Consider the following 23,151-nt stretch of genomic DNA (forward strand, 5'->3'; position numbering starts at 1 on the left):
GAGTTGTTCACTTGTATTTTTGAGCTATATCACTTTGTATTTTAGTGCCTCTGGAAGTTTCCATACCCCAAAGTAATACACCACACTCCAGATGGAGGAGAGTGACCTCCAAAGAGGACGAAGGGCAGTGTGAAAGGGCACTTCGATGGAACCTAGTCACAGGGTGTTTACAGAAGGGTGACTTTTAAAAGGAGTAGTTGAGGATCTGGAAACAGATAATGTTAAGATGATCAGTGCCCATGTGCTCTTAGAAAGCCATCCCATGCCGTCAGAGGCCCTGGAACACCCCATCTGGCAGTTCTGTCCTCTGCACTGCGGGGATGCCTGGGTCTCACTCGTGCGTGTCACATTAGCATGTTTGCTTTGCCTCTGGTAACCTCTGGTAGCTCCTGCTCCAGCCATCTGTTGCTCACTCCACCACTGTGTTCCTTGGCCCTGTGCTTTAGTTACAGAGGCTACGACTGTAGAAACAATCTGTTCTACACGCAAGCGGGAGAGGTGGTCTATCACATTGCGGCAGTTGCTGTCGTGTACAACAGGCAGCAACACTCCCAGAGGCTGTACCTGGGGCATGATGATGACATTCTGAGCCTGACTATCCATCCAGTGAAGGACTACGTGGCCACTGGACAGGTGCGTCTCTCCTCTCTAAGACTGGAGGCCTAACCAAAGAGAGGGCATTTAATTTTGAATCCAGTTTACAGGTGAGAAAGTCGAGAAAGATTTGGTAGAAATAAATATGGGACAGGATGCTGAAGGGTCAGTGAACATTGGATCGTTTCATAACAATGGGAGAATCAAGCAATGCATTCTAGCACCACTGGGAAACCCTGAGGAACTCTCCTGAAGTGATGAAATCCGAATGGGACTAGCAAAGATAGTGACTCTTTAATAAAGGAATAACTTTATATATTTCCTCATCACTGTATACCTGGTACATAGAATATCCTAGATACTCACCAAATATTTATTGAATAAACCATATTTTAAATATTATAACATCTAGATTGTAGTAATTTTTGTAAAACTTAAAAGTTGTAAGAATTTTAGTTAATTTATCACTTTATAGTGTAGCCTTAAAAAAAAAAGCCCTAAATTTTATCTGAATTGCTTTTGGAATGCCCAAATCTTGACTTGAGTCTGTGATTGAAAAGCTACTCAAAAACCAAGGCATTTTGCAGTGGAGAGGGAAGTGCAAAAGAGTCAATTTAGTGAACAGAGAATCTATTAAACGCAAGTATATTATCTTGCTGGGAAAATGGTAAAATTATCAAAGTATTCTTAATTTACTGTTTTTCTCAAATGTGCACATTTCATTTTTGTTCAGTTTTATCACAAACTTTTAATTGTGGGTAATATTACAACTAATATTCAATGTCTAAATTGCAAATTCCAAGAAAAATCTCTTGGTACTATGTCAAAGGTTGACAGGAGTTGACTAAACCTGACTGTGTCTGAGATTTGACATACAGATGGTAGAAGTTTTTGAATGGGGTCCATAACCTGGGGTTCATGAGATCCACAGATGAAATCAAGAGCATGAAGGGGGTCAACCCATAGAAATATGCATAGGGGGTGAGGGGGACAAGGGATTGCTAGCTTTCACATGATTGTGAGAGGATTGCAAACCCCCAAAGGTAGGAACCACTGGTTTCTGTGACTTGCTACCCACTCAGCTGTAGGCCACCTGTCTGGAGTTTCACAGGAAGTGGTCACTGCTTTGCCTTTTCACATGCATTTACATTTTTGCCTGTCTCATAAACAGATTGTGCTTGGTTCATGAGCATTTAATTCCTTTCTTTTGAAAGTAAAAACCAGAGATAGATTTTTACACCCCTGAGGAGACACCACACTCACTACTGTCACTGCTGGGCTATGAGCGAGCGGTGTGCTAGCAGCCACTGGTGGGAGTGGTGTGTGATGGGGCAGGAGGGTTGCTTGGGTTCTGCTCAGCTATGCCTGTGGTCTTACCTCCAGTTCTATGTTTTGAAGTTATCATACCCAATAGGGCTCTTTCCCTGTGTGTTATAAGTAAGGGAAATCACTTTACTATTTTAATTTTCTCTGTTGTTTGATATCACATGATTATATGCTCACAAGGGCAATCCATTTTAATGACAGATAGTCAAGCCATGCAACTTTTATTTCTCAGGAAGAGAAGCAGAGTCAGGCCCTTCTAGGAGGAGGATGAAATAATTGAGAATGGGTAGAAGAATTTTGTGCATAGTGTCATGACAACAAATAGGTGACTTCCTTGACCAAGAAGTGGACACTTGTGACACATGAGAAGTCAGGAGAAAGAAAGTAGACATTGGAAGTGGAGTCTTAAAAGTCTCTTAACTAGCTGGATACCTGTGGCTCATGCCTGTAATTCTAGCTACTTGGGAGGCTGAGATCAGGAGGATTGCAATTTGAGGCCAGTCCAAGCAAAAAGTTAGCGAGATCCCATCTCAACAAATAAGTTGGGCTTGGTGGTTCATTTCTGTAATCCCACCTAGGTGGAAGGCATAAGCAGGAGGATTGCAATCTGAGGCTATTCTTGAACAAAAATGAGAGACCCTATCCAAAAAAAAAAAAAAAGGAGCTGGGAATGTGACTCAAGTGGTAGAGTGCCTGCCTAGCAAGTGTGAGGCCCTGAGTTCAAACTCAGGATTGCCAAAGAAAAAATTAAAAGTAGTAATAAAAATAGAAACAAAACCAAAAAAGGTCTGTCCCTAAATTGGGAGCCATACACCAGTTCTGCTGGAACTTAACACTCATGCTGTTGTTTCAGGTTGGAAGAGATGCAGCTATTCATGTGTGGGACACACAGACTCTAAAATGCTTGTCACTGTTGAAAGGACAGCATCAGAGAGGAGTGTGCGCACTTGATTTTTCAGGTAAGCACACTAGGGTCACTGACAGGTGGTCTATCATTCATTTGTTAAAAACCATTTTCCCACTTGATTGATTTCTGTTTATAATGAGGTTAGTAAGCTCTTTGGATGTCAGCTACCTAACATCAGGGTAGGAGTCCCATATGACGAGCTTACACTGAGCTCTGCCTCAGCTTGGGCAAGTTGGAATCCAGAGCAGCCGTTGCGCCTGAATGGCTCAGTTGCAAAGGTCTGGCATTGACTCAGAGCACCAATTTCATCTCCAAATAAGTGGGTGTGCATTGCTTCTGACTTGAAATATGAACTAGAGGGAGGGTTGCAAATCCTCTACAAAGGGCTTCTTCATAACACTGTTTTGGAAACAAATTTCCTGTTGAAAAAATAGAACTGAAGCCTTCCTCTCCTTAATTTAAAATTTGAACATAGTACTATAAAAATGTTAACTGATGAGTGCAGTTTTCTTTAGCACAAGTTTTCTTTAAGCTAGAATCTGAGAATGAGGGTCTATCACAAAAGATGTTATTAACTAGAAATTTTTAATAATCTCTATTATAGAAATTAGAGCAGCAAAAGAACACCTCAACTTTCTACATAAAACTGATTTTATGTAGAAATCCCATATGACTCCACAACTCCGTTCTCTGTCCCTTCCTCCCCTTGTTCAGGTCTTCATCCTCTCATCCATGATATGGTAGTCATGCTGGTCTCTGATTCCATCCCCACTTCTTCTAGTCCATCCTCCCATGTCTAGAGTTTTCTGGACTGTTGACTATAAGTTAGCATTACTGCCATGGACTCCCCTTGTTAGAAATTCATGTCCTTCCCTGACTTGACCCTGACGTCCTTTGCAGCATTTCACCCCCTAACTCATTCATGCTCCTCTACCCATAAAGCCTGCATGCATTTCTGTCCCCTGCCTGTGTTCCTATGTGTCAGCTAAAGTCCTCCATCCTTTCTGGAAGAAATAATCTGTCCCTTCTTCTGTATCCCTTAGTCCCTTGTTGTCATTGCTTTCATGGCACCTGTCTGAGGCCATGTGGTGCAGGATTTATTTTTGTCAGTATTGCTTGTGCACAGCACATACAATAAACTTATGTGTGGAGGAGAATCTATCTCTGTTCCTACCGTACATGGTGTGGTGTTGTGGATGTAGAAAATGTTGTGGATGGGTCAAGTACTGTGGCTCATTCCTATAATTTCAGTTATTTGGAAGGTGGAGATCAGAAGGATTGAGGTTCAAGGCCAGCCCAGGCAAAAAGTTCTCAAGACCCCATCTCAACCAATAAAAGCTGGGCATGGTGGTACACACCTGTCATCTCAGCTATGTGGGAATCATAAACAGGAAGATTGCAGTCCAGTCTGGCCCATGCATAAAACAAGACACTATCTCAAAAATAACCAAAGCAAAAAGGGCTGAGGTGTGACAGAAGAGTGCCTTCCTAGCAAGTGCAAGGCCCTAAGTTCAAACCCTAGTACTGCCAAAAAAAATGTTGTGGATGAGTGAACAGTTGAGGTTTTGCTTAATGAGCTCTGTCTACCAGAACTTCACATTGCAAACCATATTTTGGATGAAAATTATCTTTATTCTTTAAACAATGCAACATAGGGCAGTATTCTTACATACTGTAAATCACTATACAAATGTGAATTGTCCTATAATTGAATTGAAATGTGAAATGTGAAGAACTCCCTCCTGTGGTAGTGACTTAGTAAAATGGAGGCTAGCAGTTCACATGTACATTGGTGGGCCTGTGAAGCAGGAGAAGGCCTGAGTATTGAGGGAGAGAAAACTGCTCAACACACACCTACAGGGTGAAGGCTCAGATGACATCCTCGGTTAACAGTGAATCCAAAGTCCTTAAGCTTCCAGAAGTTTGGACATGCAGTTTAAAAATAGGTGTGCCTCACAATAGCCAAGTTATGGAAACAGCCAAGATGCCCCACTACTGACGAATGGATCAAGAAAATGTGGTATTTATACACAATGGAATTTTATGCAGTCATGAAGAAGAACAAAATGTTATCATTCACTGGTAAATGCATGGAATTGAAGAACATCATTCTGAGTGAGGTTAGCCTGGCCCAAAAGACCAAAAATCATATGTTCTCCCTCATATGTGGACATTAGATCAAGGGCAAACACAACAATGGGATTGGACCTTGAGCACATGATAAAAGCGAGAGCACACAAGGGAGGGGTGAGGATAGGTAAGACACCTAAAAAATTAGCTAGCATTTGTTGCCCTCAACGCAGAGAAACTAAAGCAGATACCTTAAAAGCAACTGAGGCCAATAGGAAAAGGGGACCAGGAACTAGAGAAAAGGTGAGATCAAAAAGAATTAACCTAGAAGGTAACACCCACGCACAGGAAATTAATGTGAGTCAACTCCCTGTATAGCTATCCTTATCTCAACTAGCAAAAACCCTTGTTCCTTCCTATTATTGCTTATACTCTCTCTTCAATAAAATTAGAGATAAGGCAAAATAGTTTCTGCCAGGTATTGAGGGGATGGGGGGGAGAGGGAGGGGGCGGAGTGGGTGGTAAGGGCGGGGGTGGGGGCAGGGGGGAGAAATGACCCAAGCCTTGTATGCACATATGAATAATAAAACAATAAAAAAAATAAAAAATGAAAATAAAAATAGGTGTGCCATGTGTCCTTGATAAAGCAGGAAAACCTAAAATGAACCTGTAATTTTACTTCACAAGGGGCTCTATCCCAAAGACCCAAATGAACTTCCTCTGCTTTTTCTCCCCATAATCCTATTCCTCAATGGCCAAACTACCCTTTTCCTAAAATTGACTTTGCTAACACATACATATGCATGTACTTAATATAAATAAGTGTGCTTTAGAAAAGTGGCCAGACACTCAAGTAGCAAATGTAAATAAAAATAATAAAGGCTACATGATTACAGGATCCAATATAACCATGCTTCTGGCACACTGAACATTGACTCTAATTCTGCCAAACAGTTTGGCAGTGTTTTTAATAAAAGCTATAATTTAAAATGTCAAGTAGATGAGCTATGTATATTTCATGCACATTTCTATGTATCAAATTAAGTAAAAGAAAAATAGAACTCAAAATACTATCTATCATTGATTTTATATGAAAATGAATGTATGAATATTAACAAAGTGACAGGAAATTTAAAGGAATATAAGTAGAATTTCATAATCAGGGTATTCTATAGAGTATTTAGTTTTCTGGTTTTTATATTTAGAAGAATCAAAGGAAATTACTTACTTAAATATCTTCAGACAAAGGATCAACGACCTTAATTATGAGATGAGTTGGTGGCAGTGAGCTGGTACCCCGTAGCCTGGTGTCTGCATTTCAGGAAGCTCACACCTCGCCTGGGCTTATTAGTTTTAGAGAAAAAAGAATAAGAGATTAAGTGATTTTAGATATCTTTGCCTCAGAAGGCAGCCCTGCAGATTGTTGGCCCAGTATGGAAACCAGATAGGCTAGGAAGAGGTGGGGAAGGGAACTGATTCTGTCCCTGCTCTTAATCCCTGTCATAGGCAAATAAAGAAATTCTCAGGTGTGAAGAGTTTTGGGCATAAGAAGTCCATTTTGACTTTAATAATTCCATCTCTGTTCCCCAGATAACAATTACTAGGGAAGAGCCCATTTATTTGGCAAATACATTGTTTTCAGTTATGGAAAATTTGCATATATAATTGGCAGAAAGGAATCTAGTTGGTATTTTAGAAAGTTTAGGTAGTTTAGAAAGTACTAATATTAAGGAATATCAGGAAAACTTTCACCAAGGTCTGTCACATGTGATTCATCATCAGGAATGGTTACATGCAGATGATTTGTGGTAGCTGATTGATCCATTGGTCCCTATGGTGACACTTAAAGCCGCTGAGGCCTCTTTGGTTTCATTTCTGTTGACAACACTTTGTGTTATAATGATGTCACTTTAAATTTACACCTGCTAGCCAAGGATGGAGATGGAGAGTTTGTTGGTGTGGCTGAGGTGCAAGGCAGGTCCAGAGCTAGAGCCCAAGTCTCCTGGCTCTCAGTTCAAGGTGAAAGTCATACAAGATTGTCAGCTGGCAGGAAGTATGCTGGAAATTCTCTCTCCTCTGTCCTCAATCTCTTACCCCCGCCTTCCACCAGGGCCAATGTGGACTTTGAAAGCACAGGAGTCACACATGGAACATTCTGTGTGCGCACTCTCTTCCCTGATTCTTGCCCTGCTCCCTTTTGTGCTTAGAGGTCACCATGGGGACACCACCTCCTTCTCCATGAGAAGAGACCCCTGTTCTGGAATAGCCCTGAATTTCACACTAATCTAAAATATGAGAGAGACAGTCTTAGCTTTCTTTTGGAAATGGACAGGAAAGTCAGTAGCTCAAGTCAAGAGACTGTTTAGCTGGTATCAACAGGACACCAACTTAATTAATGCTCTGTGCCCCCACAGCTACCTGTCTTTTGTGAATGGTGTGGGGGGGGTTCTCATTGGAGAGCTGCAAATATTTGCCTTATGTTAGAGAAATAAATTGTCCTGGAAATATAAAGCAGACACATAATGCAAATGCAAAACAACAAATAAGCAATTAAATGAAGGGGTTTAGAGCAATCTGTTTTTGCCACTTTTCTAAAGCAAATAAAAGAAGACATTTTTACTCAAAAACATTTCTTTCAACGTGACCTATAATTCTGGAATATGTAGACAAGAAAGTGGGCCTTGTATCCTACTTACTACTTTTTTTTTTCTTGGCAGCACTGGAGTTTGAACTCAGGGCCTCATACTTACTAGGCAGGTGCTCTTACTGCTTGAGTCACTCACCAATCCTTATCTCACTTAATTGAGCAGCTCTTTTAACTCTTCAATTAGCATCTTCTAGGGAAAGGGAAGCCATCTTTTTTTTTTTAATTGTTTTATTATTCATATGTGCATACGAGGCTTGGGTCATTTCTCCTCCCTGCCCCCACCCCCTCCCTTACCACCCACTCCACCCCCTCCCTCCCTCTCCCCCCCTTCCCCTTAATACCCGGCAGAAACTATTTTGCCCTTATCTCTCATTTTGTTGAAGAGACAGTATAAGCAATAATAGGAAGGAACAGGGTTTTTGCTGGTTGAGATAAGGATAGTTATACAGGGAGTTGACTCACATTAATTTCCTGTGCGTGTGTGTTACCTTCTAGGTTAATTCTTTTTGATCTCACCTTTTCTCTAGTTCCTGGTCCCCTTTTCCTATTGGCCTCAGTTGCTTTTAAGGTATCTGCTTTAGTTTCTCTGCGTTGAGGGCAACAAATGCTAGCTAGTTTTTTAGGTGTCTTACCTATCCTCACCCCTCCCTTGTGTGCTAAAGCTTTTATCATGTGCTCAAAGTCCAATCCCCTTGTTGTGTAAGGTAAGCCATCTTCATGCTTCCACGTGAATAGATTAGAAAGAGAAAAGTTCAGCCACATAAATATTTTCTAGCCTAAATACCACCCATGGATTTTTTTAAACATTCATGGACTAATAGTGATTTCTTAAGGGCACATCTAAGACTAAGGTGACTTCATTGTGCTCGAATGAGAAAGCTTATGCATCTTTAATGAGCCCTGAATAGGAGGACCAAGTTGTAATTGTCTGAATAAAAATTTTCTCTTTCTAATTTGCCCTTTACTGTTGACATTAAGTGCCTTAGAATTATTTCTGGACTATGTCACAACCATCCATAATTAATCCACACTGTGACTGGAAGGATTTGAAAGGGCATTATTTTGACTCTAAAAATATGGCCAAAAATAAAAAATAAGTAACTGGTCTGGGAACAATAGATTTTCAAAGCTAAGGTCAAAGCAGGTGAAATGAAAATCAGAATCAGGAAAAAAATGAAAATAGCCAAATATATTTCCAAACTGTGTGGCATGTAGAAGTAAATAACTTACCTCTGCAGGATTCAGGAAAAGTTCCCAAAGGAGAGGAGTAACTATTTGGAATTTGCACTGTTTTTTTTCCTTTGCTGCTCACAGACAGGATACTCTTGGGGTAGAAAGGTCACATAAGTGAGGGTAAGCTGATGTGGCCTTGCAGAAATTCTAAAAAGAATTTCCCCTGAAATTCTAAAAAGATTTCCCCCGAAAAAATCACTTACCCTAGCCTTCTTCAGAAGACAGAAACTAAAAGCTGTCATTTTAAATGTGTAGATGTCTTGCATCCCAATAAGAACATATTAATATAGCTACACAACTTTCAAAAGACAACCAAAACTTTGGAATTAACAAATTAAAAAAAAGACTGAATATGTGTGCAATGTTTTCAAAAGGGATGATAATGAAAATATTAACGCTTTTAAAGCTACATAGCAATACATTTCCTTTCCCTTCACACCACCCATAGGCATCTTCCATCTTCATCTTCCTTGTCCTCAGTGTCACTGCCACCATCAGCATTTGATGAAAGTCAGCTCAGTGTGAGTATTACAAAGGAAATGTGATACAATTGCCATGAGCCTTAAAAGAAGTTATCTAAAAAGGGAGGGAGAAAACACCAAAAATAAAATCACGAAGCACAGAAGCATGTAACATAGAACACAGCCAGGCTGGTCTAAGGATACAGAAAAAGTAATAATGTTGGTAATGCATACAAAGTCATTGCTGCTTCCTTCTCTTCTCCTGATTGCCTAGAAAGACACCTTACAACTTAAGGCCTGGTGGCATTTAAACATAAGGACTTATCATAGTAATCACCTGGTGGTGATTTAATCCTTCAGGAAAGTGTTACTGTCTTCATGAAATGCTTTAGCCTTGTAGCTTGAAAGGGTTCATGTAACCTTTAAATCCTTGACTAATATTTAGTGTAGTGGTTGAGGGCTGGGGAAGACTTGGTTTGTTAAGCCAGATTCTTCATTTCTTTTTCTCACCTCCTTCCTCCAGACAAGGAGGAGTGACCATCATTTCCATTTGGTTAGAAGAGGATCTTTGCATAAGCATAGGCAGTCAAAGGGTGGGGCTCAGTTAGCACTCCAGGTATGGGTACAGTTGCCAGATTTAGCCAATAAAAATTCAGGGGCCCAATTAAATTTGAATTTCTGATAAGTGAATTTTAACATAAATATGTTCCCTGCAATACAAGTATGCAATGCAGATATAAATATTGCATGGGACATGCTTATACTAAAGAATTGTTCAGTGGTTATCTGAAATTCCAGTTTGATAAGGCTTCTTTTATTTTACTTGACAACCTGAATTTGGAGTCTACCCAAGGCCTGCCTTTGAAAGTAATAGTTGAGATCCTGAGAGGACCAATGGGCGCAGGGAAACAGTGTATCACGTACTTCTGTTGCCTTACCCTAATGTCTAGTCCTCTGCAGTGAGAGAAGAGATCTTGATAAACTGATGCAGAAGAGCTAGGTCACCCATCTCTGAGCAACTGCATAGCTGACGGCAGGAGACTAACCCTGAGATGCTTCTCTGAGTCTGGCCTTGTGATGAGGCAGCAAAGGAAAAGCTTACTGACTGCACCTCTTCTGCAGAGGGAAAAAACAAATTAATACTTAAAAATTTAAGGGAAGAATAGCCTAGATGTCCAAATTCTAATAATCATTGACAGTACTATAAATATTTAATAAGAAAAATGTGGATGATATAATAGATGTAAAGATTAGGTGGCAGGTTGTACACCCATGACCCTGCTTTTATTTTATTAAAGGACATTTATGTAGAGAAAAAGACTGGTAATCTACACATCAAATGTAGGCCTAGAAATTGGGAAGATTTAAATTTTTCTTTATCCATACTTTTTTAGTGTCCTGTAACATTTGAAATAGGGAAAATAAGAAGTTAAAAGTTTAAAATTACCATTCTTTTTTTGGCAGTACTGGGTTTTGAACTCAGTGCCTTGCACTTGCTAGGTAGATGCTCTATCACTTGAGCTACACCCCTGGCCTGTAAAATTATCTTTTGAAAGAACTTTTTAAGTTAAAATTTGTTTCTGAAATCCTTTTATCTTAGAGAGTTAAATCAAAATCAGGTTTTTGGAGTTGGAAATGAACTCAGAGTCACAAAGCCAAGTAGCTCTCCCAGTAAAGGTTGTAAGGCTTGCCTATCACAGAATAGACAAGATTTTGTGACTTCTCTGAGAAGACTCCTCCATAACTGTGTCTTATGTTGGAATATCAGGTCACTACTGGCTTCAGCAAGCAGTCATGTATTAGGAAGCTTGATATTCCTGGTCACGCATTCCATCCTGCGCAGTCCCTTTACTGTATATTTCTAATGTATTTGAGCCTGAAGAGTATTGTAAAGATCAATTTCTTCTTCTTCTTTGCAGTATATGAAATGTTTTTGTTTTCCATTGGAGAAATAGTTATTTGACATTTGTATTGTTTTCATACAGCCGATGGAAAATGTCTGGTGTCAGTTGGTTTAGACGACTTTCACAGTATTGTATTTTGGGACTGGAAAAAGGGAGAAAAGATAGCCACGACCAGGTAAGAAGCTGCCGGGCTCTGACTGCATCTTCTGCTACCATGCTCTGGTAGAGGGCGATTATTTTCATTTTCTGCTAAGATTTTATCTTCAAGCTCAGATGAAATTCACGTAGAAAGCTTAACGCCTAAGTGAAAACTTAGTGCCCTGTGTCCTGGAGTCAAACCTCATGTATAGCAGTTAGTGCTTGTAGGAAATTAGAAAATTCTGGAATGCTTCCCAGAGAACTCTTCATCACTTTGTTTTCAGCAATATTTGTATTATCTCTATCAAAGCCTTTCCTAGCAGCAGAAAAGCAGCTTTTCTCAGGCTCAAGCTCACCCCTTGTTTTTCCTCTGCCTTAGCATATGTGAAGGGTTGTCAATGTCACCAGAGTCATGAGGCTGTGGTGTGCTGGAAAGGAGCCACCATCGTGTGCATCTGTCACTTGCTTTCAGAGCAGGCAAATTGTTTCTCTAATCTCTGCATCTTATAAATAGACTCTGCAGGACAACTGCTGTTTATAGACCACCTGCTCTGCCTGAGCCGGCCTCCACCCTGCTGAATCAGCATTTGGTCCAGCAGGACTTTCCACTGCTGCTCACGTCCAGCTCAGCCACATGCCCTGCCCGGGTCAGAGGTCAAGATCCTTGGCAGCCACACGTGGCCCAGCAACACTTATTGCCCAGGCATGGTGTCATGCCTCCCGCCTGGCTCTTCCTTGCATTACCAGCGTCCTGTCTGTCTTGCAAAACAGTTAATGGCCAATATTAGCTTTTTAAATTAATATTGTCCTCTACAGTGTTAAGTAGGAATAAAGTTTTTTGACAGGTCAGTTCTGTAAATGAAGAGCTATAAATTGCTGGAGGTAGGGGAGCAGCAGATGGAGTCTGTGGGACTGCAGCCGATCTTCTCAGGAGAAAGAGCAGCTTCTGATGACTGCTGTGGAGAGGGAAGTCCTGGCAGTGGTGCATGCCCTTTCTCTTCTGTGCTCTCTTTCCACTACCCCTGCTGTTGGGCCACTCCTCTCTCAGACTGGGATTCAGCTCCTACTCAGAGCTCTGGTTTTCTCCTGCACTAAATACTGAGTTTTCATTTCCTATTTCTGGTAGCATACTATCTGCATTTACAGGTAATCTCAGGAAAAGCACCTGTCTGCATTTAAAGAATGGCAGAAATGGAATTTTCCTGCTGGAAAACCTTCTGCTGTTTTGGTGGCTCAATAGTTACATGCCAGAAACATTAATAGAAATGGAAGGAATCAAAAAAGTATATATTCTTGCCAAATGGTATCACTGTGTCTAATTAACACAAAGCAACTTCACACCATTCTGTTAGTGAGACAATTTATAGTTGGGATTGCTCCCAGGGCTGTGACCCATTCCCCAAACAGAGAACCTACAGAAAGAATTGTCCTCAGAGAACAGTTCTGCAGTTATGGCATTAATTGGGCTCTTTCCCAAGAGAAACATCAGGGATTCTTAAAACTCTTTGGAAGAATACTAGACTTTAATCTTGTATTTACATATAAATGTAAATAAAAATATTTATATAAATACAACTTGTATAATATCAATAATAATGTTTACATGAATATATGAATAACCAACAAGACAATTAAGTAGAAATTCTATTTATGGCTTTGAGAATGCTGAGCTAGATAGGAACTGTAAAACAGTGTCTTAAGCTGTGCATGGTAGCTCACAGCTGTAATCCCAGCACTCTGAAGGTTGAGACAAGAAGATCTCGAGTTCTAGACCCTGTCTTAAACAACAACAACAACAACAACAACAACAAAAAACTAAACCAGGTGCTTTAAAGATGTGACAAAGGAGTAATACTTATGGAATTGTCCTTTCCTGACTTCTAGGAAGAGTTCGCTCTCTTAGTTTTCAAAAGGATCTAATTCACACTCAGAAAAATAACTGACTTGATTCCACCCCTCACTTTGCACTGCTATGTCTCTCTCAGTCATTGCCACAGAAAACCTGCTTCTGGCAAGGCAGTTGTTCCACAACAGTGTCCTCACTCAGGATGGGAAATGTCCCCAGAGGGGAGGGACACAGTCCATAGCCGAGATGGCATCGCAGGCAATGCAGCTGGTGCCCAGTGCCACTGTGTACCAACTGCACAACTCTTGTGCTCATGAAGTCACCCCTCATTTGAAAATGTTTAAATGAGTCTCCTCTTTATCAACTCAGAAAGAGAATCAGAAATGGCAACATAGAGATCTTCCCCAATTCCTGAGAGACTCCATCCAATTTATGTGAGCGATATCTCTGCTAATTGTCACCTCATTTAGAAAGGGACTTTTCAACCATTTTCCTCGTATCGATTGGTTACATTTTAGCCTAATATACAAGTGACCCATTCAGAAACCACGAAGTAGATAGATGAACTAATGTCAGAGACCACTGAGGCAGAATAAGGAGACATCAGGCACCTCTCTGCTTCTTTATTTAGATTTATTGCTCTGGTGACATGACTGTGGGGGACCATGACTAGTTATTACTGATGTGCTTTGCCTCAGAAGTTTGAACAGGTTGGATCTTAGGCCAAAGGGTATAGTTGTCATGTTGCTTAGCAAGAATACATCCAAGGTCAATCTGAAGTAGTTTGCTGTGAGAGAGCTTAGGGCCAGAGCTAGGCCCGCATAGAGCAGTGTCAAACCAAACTCCTTAGTGGGAGACATCTCTGAAATAAGAGAGCTTATGAAACTGCAACAGCTAGCCAGAGAAAGGACCAGGTACAAGGACAAGACTAAATGGCAGATGAAAAATGTCCACTGGACCTGGAACAAGAACACAGGTATAACAGAAATCTGGGAAGGAATGTATACATTGTTGATGTGAACCCCTCACTGGTTATCGTTAGAGAGGCAGTTAGCAGGAAGAGCAATGGGGACAGCTTTGGAGTAAGAGGACAGTCCCTAAAGAGAAGTCATTGTTGCTTCTGGATTGGCTGGAGTTGTAAAGCAGGACGCAGCGGGACCTGGGGCCACAATGGCAGGATTGAAGGTGGGGTTTTAATGTACATTCAGGAATGTGAAATGGTCTTTTGTTGTTTTGGGCCCTTGGCTGTTTCTCCTCCTCTCCATGAACATCTCAGAGTTTTCTTTCCTCGTGTTGATGGAACTTCGGGATAAGACTTTCTATATTAGCTTCATTGCCTGGTCTATTTTTGTTCTCTACACCATGTGCATTTACTGAATATGACAGAGCTTCATGCATATTATATTGGTACTATGTTCACTCTCCTCAAAAACATGTATTCTTTTTCTGTTTGCAAAATAATACATGATCATTATAGAAAAATAAGAAAACACAGAAAGGCACCACGAAGAAAATGAGAACCATCTCTAATTCGTCTACCTAGACGAAGTTGTAGTTAACATTTCAGCATGTGTTTTTAGTATATGTTCTTCTCATACCTTATTCATTTTTATTTAGGTATGGGATATTGTGCATATTTCTCTGTAACTGGCTTTTCTCACTCACCAACATATCACTCACCATCTTCTAATTTATATGCCATGGTTATTCTAGATAATAAAAGCCATTTTAAGTCTTCTTTGTAGAGGGGTATAAACCAAAAATTCATTTAACCCTCCTGTTACTGGATAGCTTCATGCAAAGAGAAAGTCACAACCAGGACTGAGCCTCTCTGCAAACAGAAGGGTCTGAATGGAAGGTGTGGACCCTTCTTTCCCTTTCTCCTGTGCTTTCTGAAAGGGTTCATGAGACCTGGCATTGCAAATTACTTGTGACCCAGGCATGAAGAGTTGTTCTGTAGTAGGACAGTAGTAGAGTCTTCTCCATTCTTATTTTCTCAGTTTAGGACCTAAAACTCTTCTCGCTGTCTCTGTCTCTTTCAGTCTCTCTCTCTCTCTCTCTCCCTCTCTGCCTCTCTGTCTCTCTCTCTCTCTTTCTCTAACACACACACACACACACACAGAGTTATATGCAACTTCCCTGAAATTTTTCTATTTTTAAGGAGAATTTTATTAATATTGATTATACAACTTTGTGTTCTATTAACTAAGGACATTTTCCCTCCATGTGTCTCTTTAAATTAGCATATTATAGCTATAAAAGGGGTACATTGTGACATTTACACAAGTGTTTACAATATACCTAAATTAGATTTACCCCCTCTATCTTTTTCCTTTATTCCCCTTCCTCTCAATCTTAAAACACTTCCAACAGGTTTCATTGTTCTGTTTTCATACATGAATACAAAATACTTCCACCACATTTGCTCTCCTTCACCTTTCCTTTTGCCCTCCCCCTCCCCCTGGTATCCACTCCCAAACAAGATTCCCTGAAATTTTAACAAGTGTTTAAAAGAAAAATAACAGACTTACTCTTTGTTTCAGTGTTGACATTTGCTAAATAGTTATATGCTATCATTAATCAGTTTAGAACTTTAATCACAGCAAAAACAACATTGGTGTTTTTATGGCAGTAAAAAATTAGATGAAAACTAAAAAGTTCCTCAAAAAAGACTTTCAAATGTTTGACATTGTACAGACATGAGCAAAAAAAAAAATGTTCTCTTCAGGAATTTTATTTGTTATATTTGTTCTTACTTCCCATTTTGGTTTTCTCTAGCTTCTTTCCAAAGTATGTATCAGTGGTTTAGAGTCTGTGGGGATTTTCTATCAATCAAGAAATCGTTGAAAGGGCTTAAGTAGTGGAGTGCCTGTAGTATGAAGCCCTGAGCTCAAACTTCAGTACCACCTCCACCACGAAAAAAATGAGAAAGAAAAAAGACAGAAATCTTTGGATACTTTATGGTTATCTGATTCATATCTACTGTTTGTGTTAGCACATTTTCTCTAAACCCTTTTATTGTTTTTTGGTAGTACTGGGATGTGGAGTCAGGGCTTTGGCTTACTAAGCAGTCACTCTTATACCTCCAGCCCTTCTTACTCTGGCTGTTTTGGAAATAGGGTCTCATTTTTTTACCCAGGCTGGCCCAAATCACAATCCTCCTATTTATGCTTTCCACACTGGCTGGGATGACAAGCATGCCCACCATAGCCAGTTTTGTTGTTGAGGTGGGGAGTCTCACAAAATTTTTTACACATGCTGGCCTTGAACTTCAATCCTCCAGATCTCAGCCTCCCAAGTAGCTTGCATGTCATTATAGACACGGGCCACTGGCACTCGGCTTAAACCTTTTTCTTTCAAATTATGGCTCTAGTGTTTTTATTTTATTTTTTCACAGTGCTTGGGCTTGAAATTAGGACTTCACACTTGCTAGGCAAGTGCTCTCCTACTTGAGCCATACCCATAGTTTTCATTCCTATGTGGTCATATTTATCTGTCTTATCCTTTGCTTTGGGGTTTTAGGTGACAAAAAAGTATTACCCATTCCCACATCATATGGAAATCACCTGTAATTTTTTTTCTAATCTTCTATGCTCATTCTTTTTACATTTTAGATCCCTCAAGCAGTCAGAAATTATCCTGTATTTGTTGTAAGATACAGGTCCAACTTGATTGTTTTTCAATATGGCTATCGAGGAGTGCCAAACACCATTTATTTCTTTCTCCTTTGAAATAGACTTTATTTTTTACAGCAATTTTATGACCATCGCAAAATTGAGCAGAAAACACATAGTTCCTATATACCCAGCCTCCACACACACATGGACTCCACTATCACCATCCGCTACCAAAGTAGTTTATTTATTACAATTGATCAACTTATGGTGACAGTCCATAGGTCATGTTAGAGTTCACTCGTGGTGCTGTACATAGAGGTTTGGATAAATGTACATTGGCATGTATCCATGGTAATATCATAGACACTAGTTTCACTGCTCTAGATGTCCTTCATATTCTGCCTGTTCATCCTTCCTTCCCTAGACCCTTTGCTAAGCCCTAGTGTCTTACTGTCTTGATAGTTTTGTCTTTTCCAGAGTGTCATGTGTTTGGGGTCAGGAAATATGCAGTCTTTTCAAATTGATTTCTTTCAGTTAGTAATATACATTGAGGTTTCCTCCATGTCTTCCATGGCTTGTAACTCATTTCTTTATAGTGCTGAATAATGTCCCATTATCTAGATGTAAAATCAGTTTGTCTGTTCACTACCTGAAGGATGTCTGGGTTGCCTCCAAGTTTGGGAAATTATGAATTAAGCTCCTATAAACATCTATGTGTAGGTTTTTATGTGAAAATAAATTTTCAGCTCATTTGGATAAATACCAAGGAATACACTTGCTAGGATGTATGGCAAGAATATGTCTAGTTTTGTAAGAAATTACCAAAGTGTCTTTCAAAGTAGCTGCACCATTTTTGCATTCCTGCTAGCATTTAACTAGATTTCTGTAGCTCTACAGCCTAGCCAGCATCTGGTGTCAAACACCATTTACCCTAAACGTCTAGCTTTTCCCCACTGACATAAGACCTTGTCTTTATTACATGTTACATCTTTATATTTCTTTGGGTCTCTCTAGATTTTCTGTTTTGCCCTTGGTTGTCAGTTAATTTACATACCAATACCATACTGTTTTAATTATGGAAACTTTGCAAGTTATTTTAATATCTAAGAGAGCTGTCTCTCATTTTGTTCTTTTCCAAAGTTTTCTGGCCATTATTGCAAGTTTATCTTCTATAACAATTTTATAATCAAAGTATCCAATTCCAGATTAAAAAATAAATACCCACTAGTCTTTTTATTGGAATCAGGTTGAGTTTATTACACTAAGTTTTGGAAAAATGACATTTTTAGGGCTGAGTTTTCCTGAATAAAACAGATCAAATTCTATTGTGGTTTTTTGGGTTTGTTCTTGTTTTAGTCACTGCTTTGTTTTTAAGAGTACTCTTCTGCCTTATAAATGTGGGTTTTTTTCTCTCTCTCATGAATATATATTGCATACTTCTTATTAACTTTATACCTTGATATTTTTGTTGTTGCTTATAATATTTCTCTTTTCCATGGTTATTATCTATGAAGGTTTTTATTCTGTATTTAATTTTATATTTGAAACTTTACTAAATTATTGTTTGTAATCATCTTACAATATTTTCTTATGAGTTTTCTAGATGTATAATTATTTCATCTGCTATTAAAAGTAGTTTTCCCTCCTTCTTTCCAACTCTTCTTTCTTTAGCTTTGTACATTGTGTCTAATTGCATTAGTTAATATGTTCAGTGCAAGGTTAAATAATAGTAGTAATAGTCTTGTTCCTATGCGATTGAGGATGCCAGCAAGTAAAAATCAGACTTTAGAGTTCGCATACACTTACACACATCACAGATAAATTGTGGTTACATATTCTGTTCTTAAACAAAAGATAACAGCACACAACATGTTTGGGAACCAGCCTGTGGGTAGTTGTCTTGAATAAATCCGGGTTTTTCAGTGACAAGGAAATATAAACATCAAAGGAGTAAGTCTGAGTATCCTTTAATTTCTATTTTTTTGAGTGTTGAGTGTTTTTTCAAATAATAAATGAATGAGATTTTTGTCAAATACTTTTTTAGCATCTGTGAAAATGTATGATTTTCTCCTTATATATGTATTAATGTATTAATATGAATTGTACTATTTAATTTCTTAACATTGAGCCACCCTTATATTTAGCCATAATGTATTATTTTTTAATGTACTTTTAGATTCTGTTTGCTAATATTTAAGATTTCTGTGTCTACATCCATGAAGGATATTATTGGTCAGTTGTGTTCTTTTTGATTAATTGATTTTTGGGGGGAGGGGGTGAGATTTTGAACTGAGGACTTCATGCTCACAAAGCAGGTGCTCTACCACTGGAGCTGCACCTACAGTCCATTTTTCTCTGGTTATTTTTGGAAATGGGGTTTCACAAACTACTTGCCAGAGCTGGCCTCAAACTGCAATCCTCCTGAATTCAGCCTCCCAAGAAGCTAGGATTACAGGCTTGGGCACCCAGCCTCAATTTTCTTTACTTAACTAAAAAACATGTGCTAATATGCCAGAGAAGACCATCAAATAGTCCATTAAGACTAGGAAATCCTTAGATTCTAATGTGATGACTCTATACTATAAAACAGATTCCCAGACACTGGACACAGGTTTAGGATCAGCTCTTGCTTTTATATTTGTTTTTCTGCCCCTTGGCCAGAGGCTTCAGCTTATAGTGAATACATTTCTAGCCAAAAAAATATGTTGAAGCCAGAGTGATGCCATCCATAGCAAGAATGGTGCATTTAGAGCTTCTCACTGGTACTGTTGAGGTGCCTTCTCCCTGCTGCCCAGGGTCTTGACATCCCAGAATTACATGCGGTCCAACAGTGATGGCATTAATTTTACCTAGGGAGACATTCTGGTACATGATAATATGTCATTAATTTGCTTGAAGCATAAGTAAGTAGACTTTGGTAGCAGTGTTAGGAGAGAAAGAGAGGACTCCAACATGTACAGAAAAGTCAGAGCTTGTTATGTTAGTGTAGACCCCTGTATGCATTTAAAATTATTTTCTAATTCAGCTGTCCTGTTTGATGTTCTTAATGAATGTCAGAAATGCATGCTGTTAATAAAACTCTGTATCAGTGCATCCTTCCAGACTAGATTTTTTTCCTGTTTGTCTTTTACAGGGGGCATAAAGATAAAATATTTGTGGTGAAGTGTAACCCACACCATGTTGACAAACTGGTTACAGTTGGGATGAAGCATATCAAGTTCTGGCAACAAGCAGGTACCGCCATGTGGGCTTGCTGTCTACCAAGCTGAGCGCTTCACCCCTGCAAAGGGGGGTACTATGTGGCCTGTCTCCTGCAAACTAAAACAAAAATATGCCTAACAAACATCCTCTCCCAAATTTACTTTGGACTGCTTAATGTATAAGCTGTGAAACTTAAACACTATATGATGCTATACATATGTATCAGTGTCTAGAAAGCTTTGGAAAATATTCTACTGTGAAAATGATTACTTTTATATTTAATCATCCATGCTGAAAGCAATAATTATGTTGGATTTCTGAGCAGAATTAATCACTTTGCTTGGGTGAATTCAGTTTTCAATATTTTGAGGGCTCTAGTATTAATCTATCATTAAATTTGGCATGTGAGTTAAACTCTGACTCTGCACACAGAAGGCAGTCAAAATAAATATTTGTGGATTATATGCTGATCATAATGATGAGCAAATAGCATGAGAAAACATGGAGGAGAAACATTCTTCTCACTAATAAGCCAGACCCATTATTGCAATTGTTTCTGAATTCTTAGCATCAGCTTTGTACTGAGCCCAATCTTACAATGTGCAAACATCAACAGCCTACTCTTCAGTGCTTCTTGCTTTTAAAGGATGGCTTTGTATCGTCATGCATGGCACTGGGCTTCTCAGAGTGGTCACAGAGTTCAGAGACTAGGAGTGCCTCAGGATGCTACCTTTCCTGGGCAACAATTTCTTCCCACCCCAAACTTGCTGTGATAAAAATCAAGGCAGAATATGTGTAGCATGCTGACATTTTGCATGTGCAGTCAGTCCTGACTTTATTTTTGCTCTGCATGCATGAAGGCTTTCCTGGTATCCTGGACCACTTGGTCTTTCCTTCCTTGGGCAGGCACAGAACTGGTGCTGAGCCTTGATTGGATGCTGGTCTTGGGCTGAGATGCACATTGAGTCTTCCCTCTCTCTAGCCAGACCTTCATTCCTTCAAGGCAGGAACTTTTTCCTTTCATTGTCTCCCCAGCATTGAGCACTACACCTGCCATAAAGTAGGGATCCCAAAAACACTGAGTGAATGAATGACATCTGTCGCTTTTATATATCTTTATATATATTCACATACTGCAGGCACACTGGGTTTTTCATTAAAGATAGTCATTCTCCATGCTCATAGGAAGAATTGACTTTAAAATAATAAATAGTCTTCATCTATTCCAGGTGGGGGCTTCACCTCTAAAAGAGGAGTTTTTGGAAGCATTGGAAAACTGGAAACAATGATGTGTGTTTCTTACGGGCGAATGGAAGACCTGGTGTTCTCAGGAGCAGCTACCGGAGATATTTTTATCTGGAAGGATGTCCTGCTCCTAAAGACAGTGAAAGCTCATGACGGGCCTGTGTTCGCTATGTATGCCTTGGATAAGGTACAGGATCTTTTTCAGAATTTGTTTTCCTCACCAGCTCTCTAAAATGACAAGGTGGTCTTAGGAAGGCCACCGAGAGGAGGCCTGGATCTAAAAATAGTCCTCCTTGAATTAGGAAGTAGTCACCATGAAGCCCCATGCAAAGGAAGATAAGGAGAGTACATTTTTATAATTTCTCCTTTATTAATAATTCTTTCTCCACTTTTTCCACACTTGAACCTCCTGGCTCTTACCCCTAGGATACCCTTAAAAAGTCTGGAGATAAGGCCAGGCAAAGTTGTTCTTGTCTATAATCCTGGTTGCTCGGAGGCATGGATAAGAGGTTCTCTGTCTGAGACTGGCCCAGTGCAAAGAGTGTGAGACCCTATCTGAAAAATAACTAAAGCAAAACAAGAGTTGAGGATGTAACTCAGGTGGTAGAGCTCTTGCCTAGCAAGTGCAAAGGCTCTGAGTTCAAAACCCAGGACACACACACACACACACACACACACACACACACACACAAAGTGTAGGAATAAATATGGATACACAGTAGCAGAAAAAGCCTAGGATATATTGATACATCTTAGCAACGTCTTTCTCTCCAGTGGCACAATGAGCAGAGACTTGGAAGTACCAAGTGGTTCACTTATTCTCCCACACATTGATTGTTTATGACCAAAAGTTATGTTCATAACATAGTCACGTTCAGCTTTACCAAGAGTGTTAAAGTGAAGTCTGCTCATGGCTGTAATTTACCCCACTCCAGCTCACCTTTATCCTAGTCCATCTAGCTACCTGCCTGTCTTGCGGTTTTCCTTTATGAAGATGGTATTTAATACTAAGTGCAATTATGACACTTTTTCAGTCAACCTGCTGGCAAAACCAATTTTTCCATTCATATGTAATTTGCTAGTGATACCAGTTCATCTGTGCTCTGTGACCCCCAGTTTAAGCTACTCAACACAGTTTCTCCCCAGGTAATATGGTGAACCCACAGTGATAGTAGACTCTTACAAATTTGTTTTGGGTTAAACCACATATGTCAGAAAAAGTTAAAGGAGAAAGCAAAAAATGTACTTAGGCCAGAAGTTGGCATGGTGTACCTTGGTCAAACTCTTTGTTTGGTAAGTTAAGCTACAAAATCTTGGTGAAAAACGAGGATACCACAATATAATATGCTGATTTAAATTTAATTTGAGGATTCAGTCTCCTGAGTACAAATTCTACCCAGCTGTCCTCAATATCCACTGGGGATTGGTTCTAGGAAGCCCCCCATAGATACCAAAATCTAAGGATACTCAAGTCTCTTACATAAAATGGCATAGTAATAGCATGTAATGTTTTCACATCCTCCTGTGTATATTCAGTCATGTCTACATCACTTAGGATACCTCATACAATGTAAATGGTATATAAATAGTTGTAGTTCTGTGTTATTTAGGGAATAAATATAAGAAAAATGCTTGTACATTTTCAATGTAGATACAATGTTTTTATTTCCCTAGTAATTACTTTTAATTAATTTTTTGGTTTTTTTGAGACAAGGTCTTGTTATGTAGCCCTTGCTGACCTTTAACTTATGGTCCTCCTGCCTCCACTTCATGAATACTTGAATCATAAGCATGTACCTGACTTTTGTATGGGTCTGTGGATGCAGAATCCACAGGTGCAGGTAGCCAACTGTAATGAGAATAAGAATTAAGTGTTTGGATAATTTAATATTCCATTAAAGTACATTCAATTAAAAGTTTGGGAAAACAATGAATAATTTAGTACTTTTCTTTTAAAGAAGA

The 23,151-nt window shown here is 39.3% G+C and overlaps 1 protein-coding gene across 13 annotated transcripts in view; it reads left to right on the forward strand.

Moving 5' to 3' along the window:
* Eml6 (EMAP like 6) overlaps positions 1–23,151 on the forward strand; it is a 258,414-nt gene that overhangs the window by 165,064 nt on the left and 70,199 nt on the right. For all 13 annotated transcript variants that reach the window (XR_012439685.1, XR_012439686.1, XR_012439688.1 and 10 more), the window contains exons 14-18: positions 447–633; positions 2,774–2,879; positions 11,224–11,317; positions 19,877–19,977; positions 21,174–21,376. Coding sequence is in view for 9 of the 13 variants with exons in the window: in XM_074049718.1 (XP_073905819.1) it covers positions 447–633; positions 2,774–2,879; positions 11,224–11,317; positions 19,877–19,977; positions 21,174–21,376 (691 nt within the window). In the remaining 4 variants the exon portion in view is untranslated. The remainder of the gene's footprint in view (positions 1–446; positions 634–2,773; positions 2,880–11,223; positions 11,318–19,876; positions 19,978–21,173; positions 21,377–23,151) is intronic.

Source organism: Castor canadensis, chromosome 12, assembly GCF_047511655.1.
Source record: "Castor canadensis chromosome 12, mCasCan1.hap1v2, whole genome shotgun sequence".
Classification (NCBI taxonomy): Eukaryota; Metazoa; Chordata; class Mammalia; order Rodentia; family Castoridae; genus Castor; species Castor canadensis.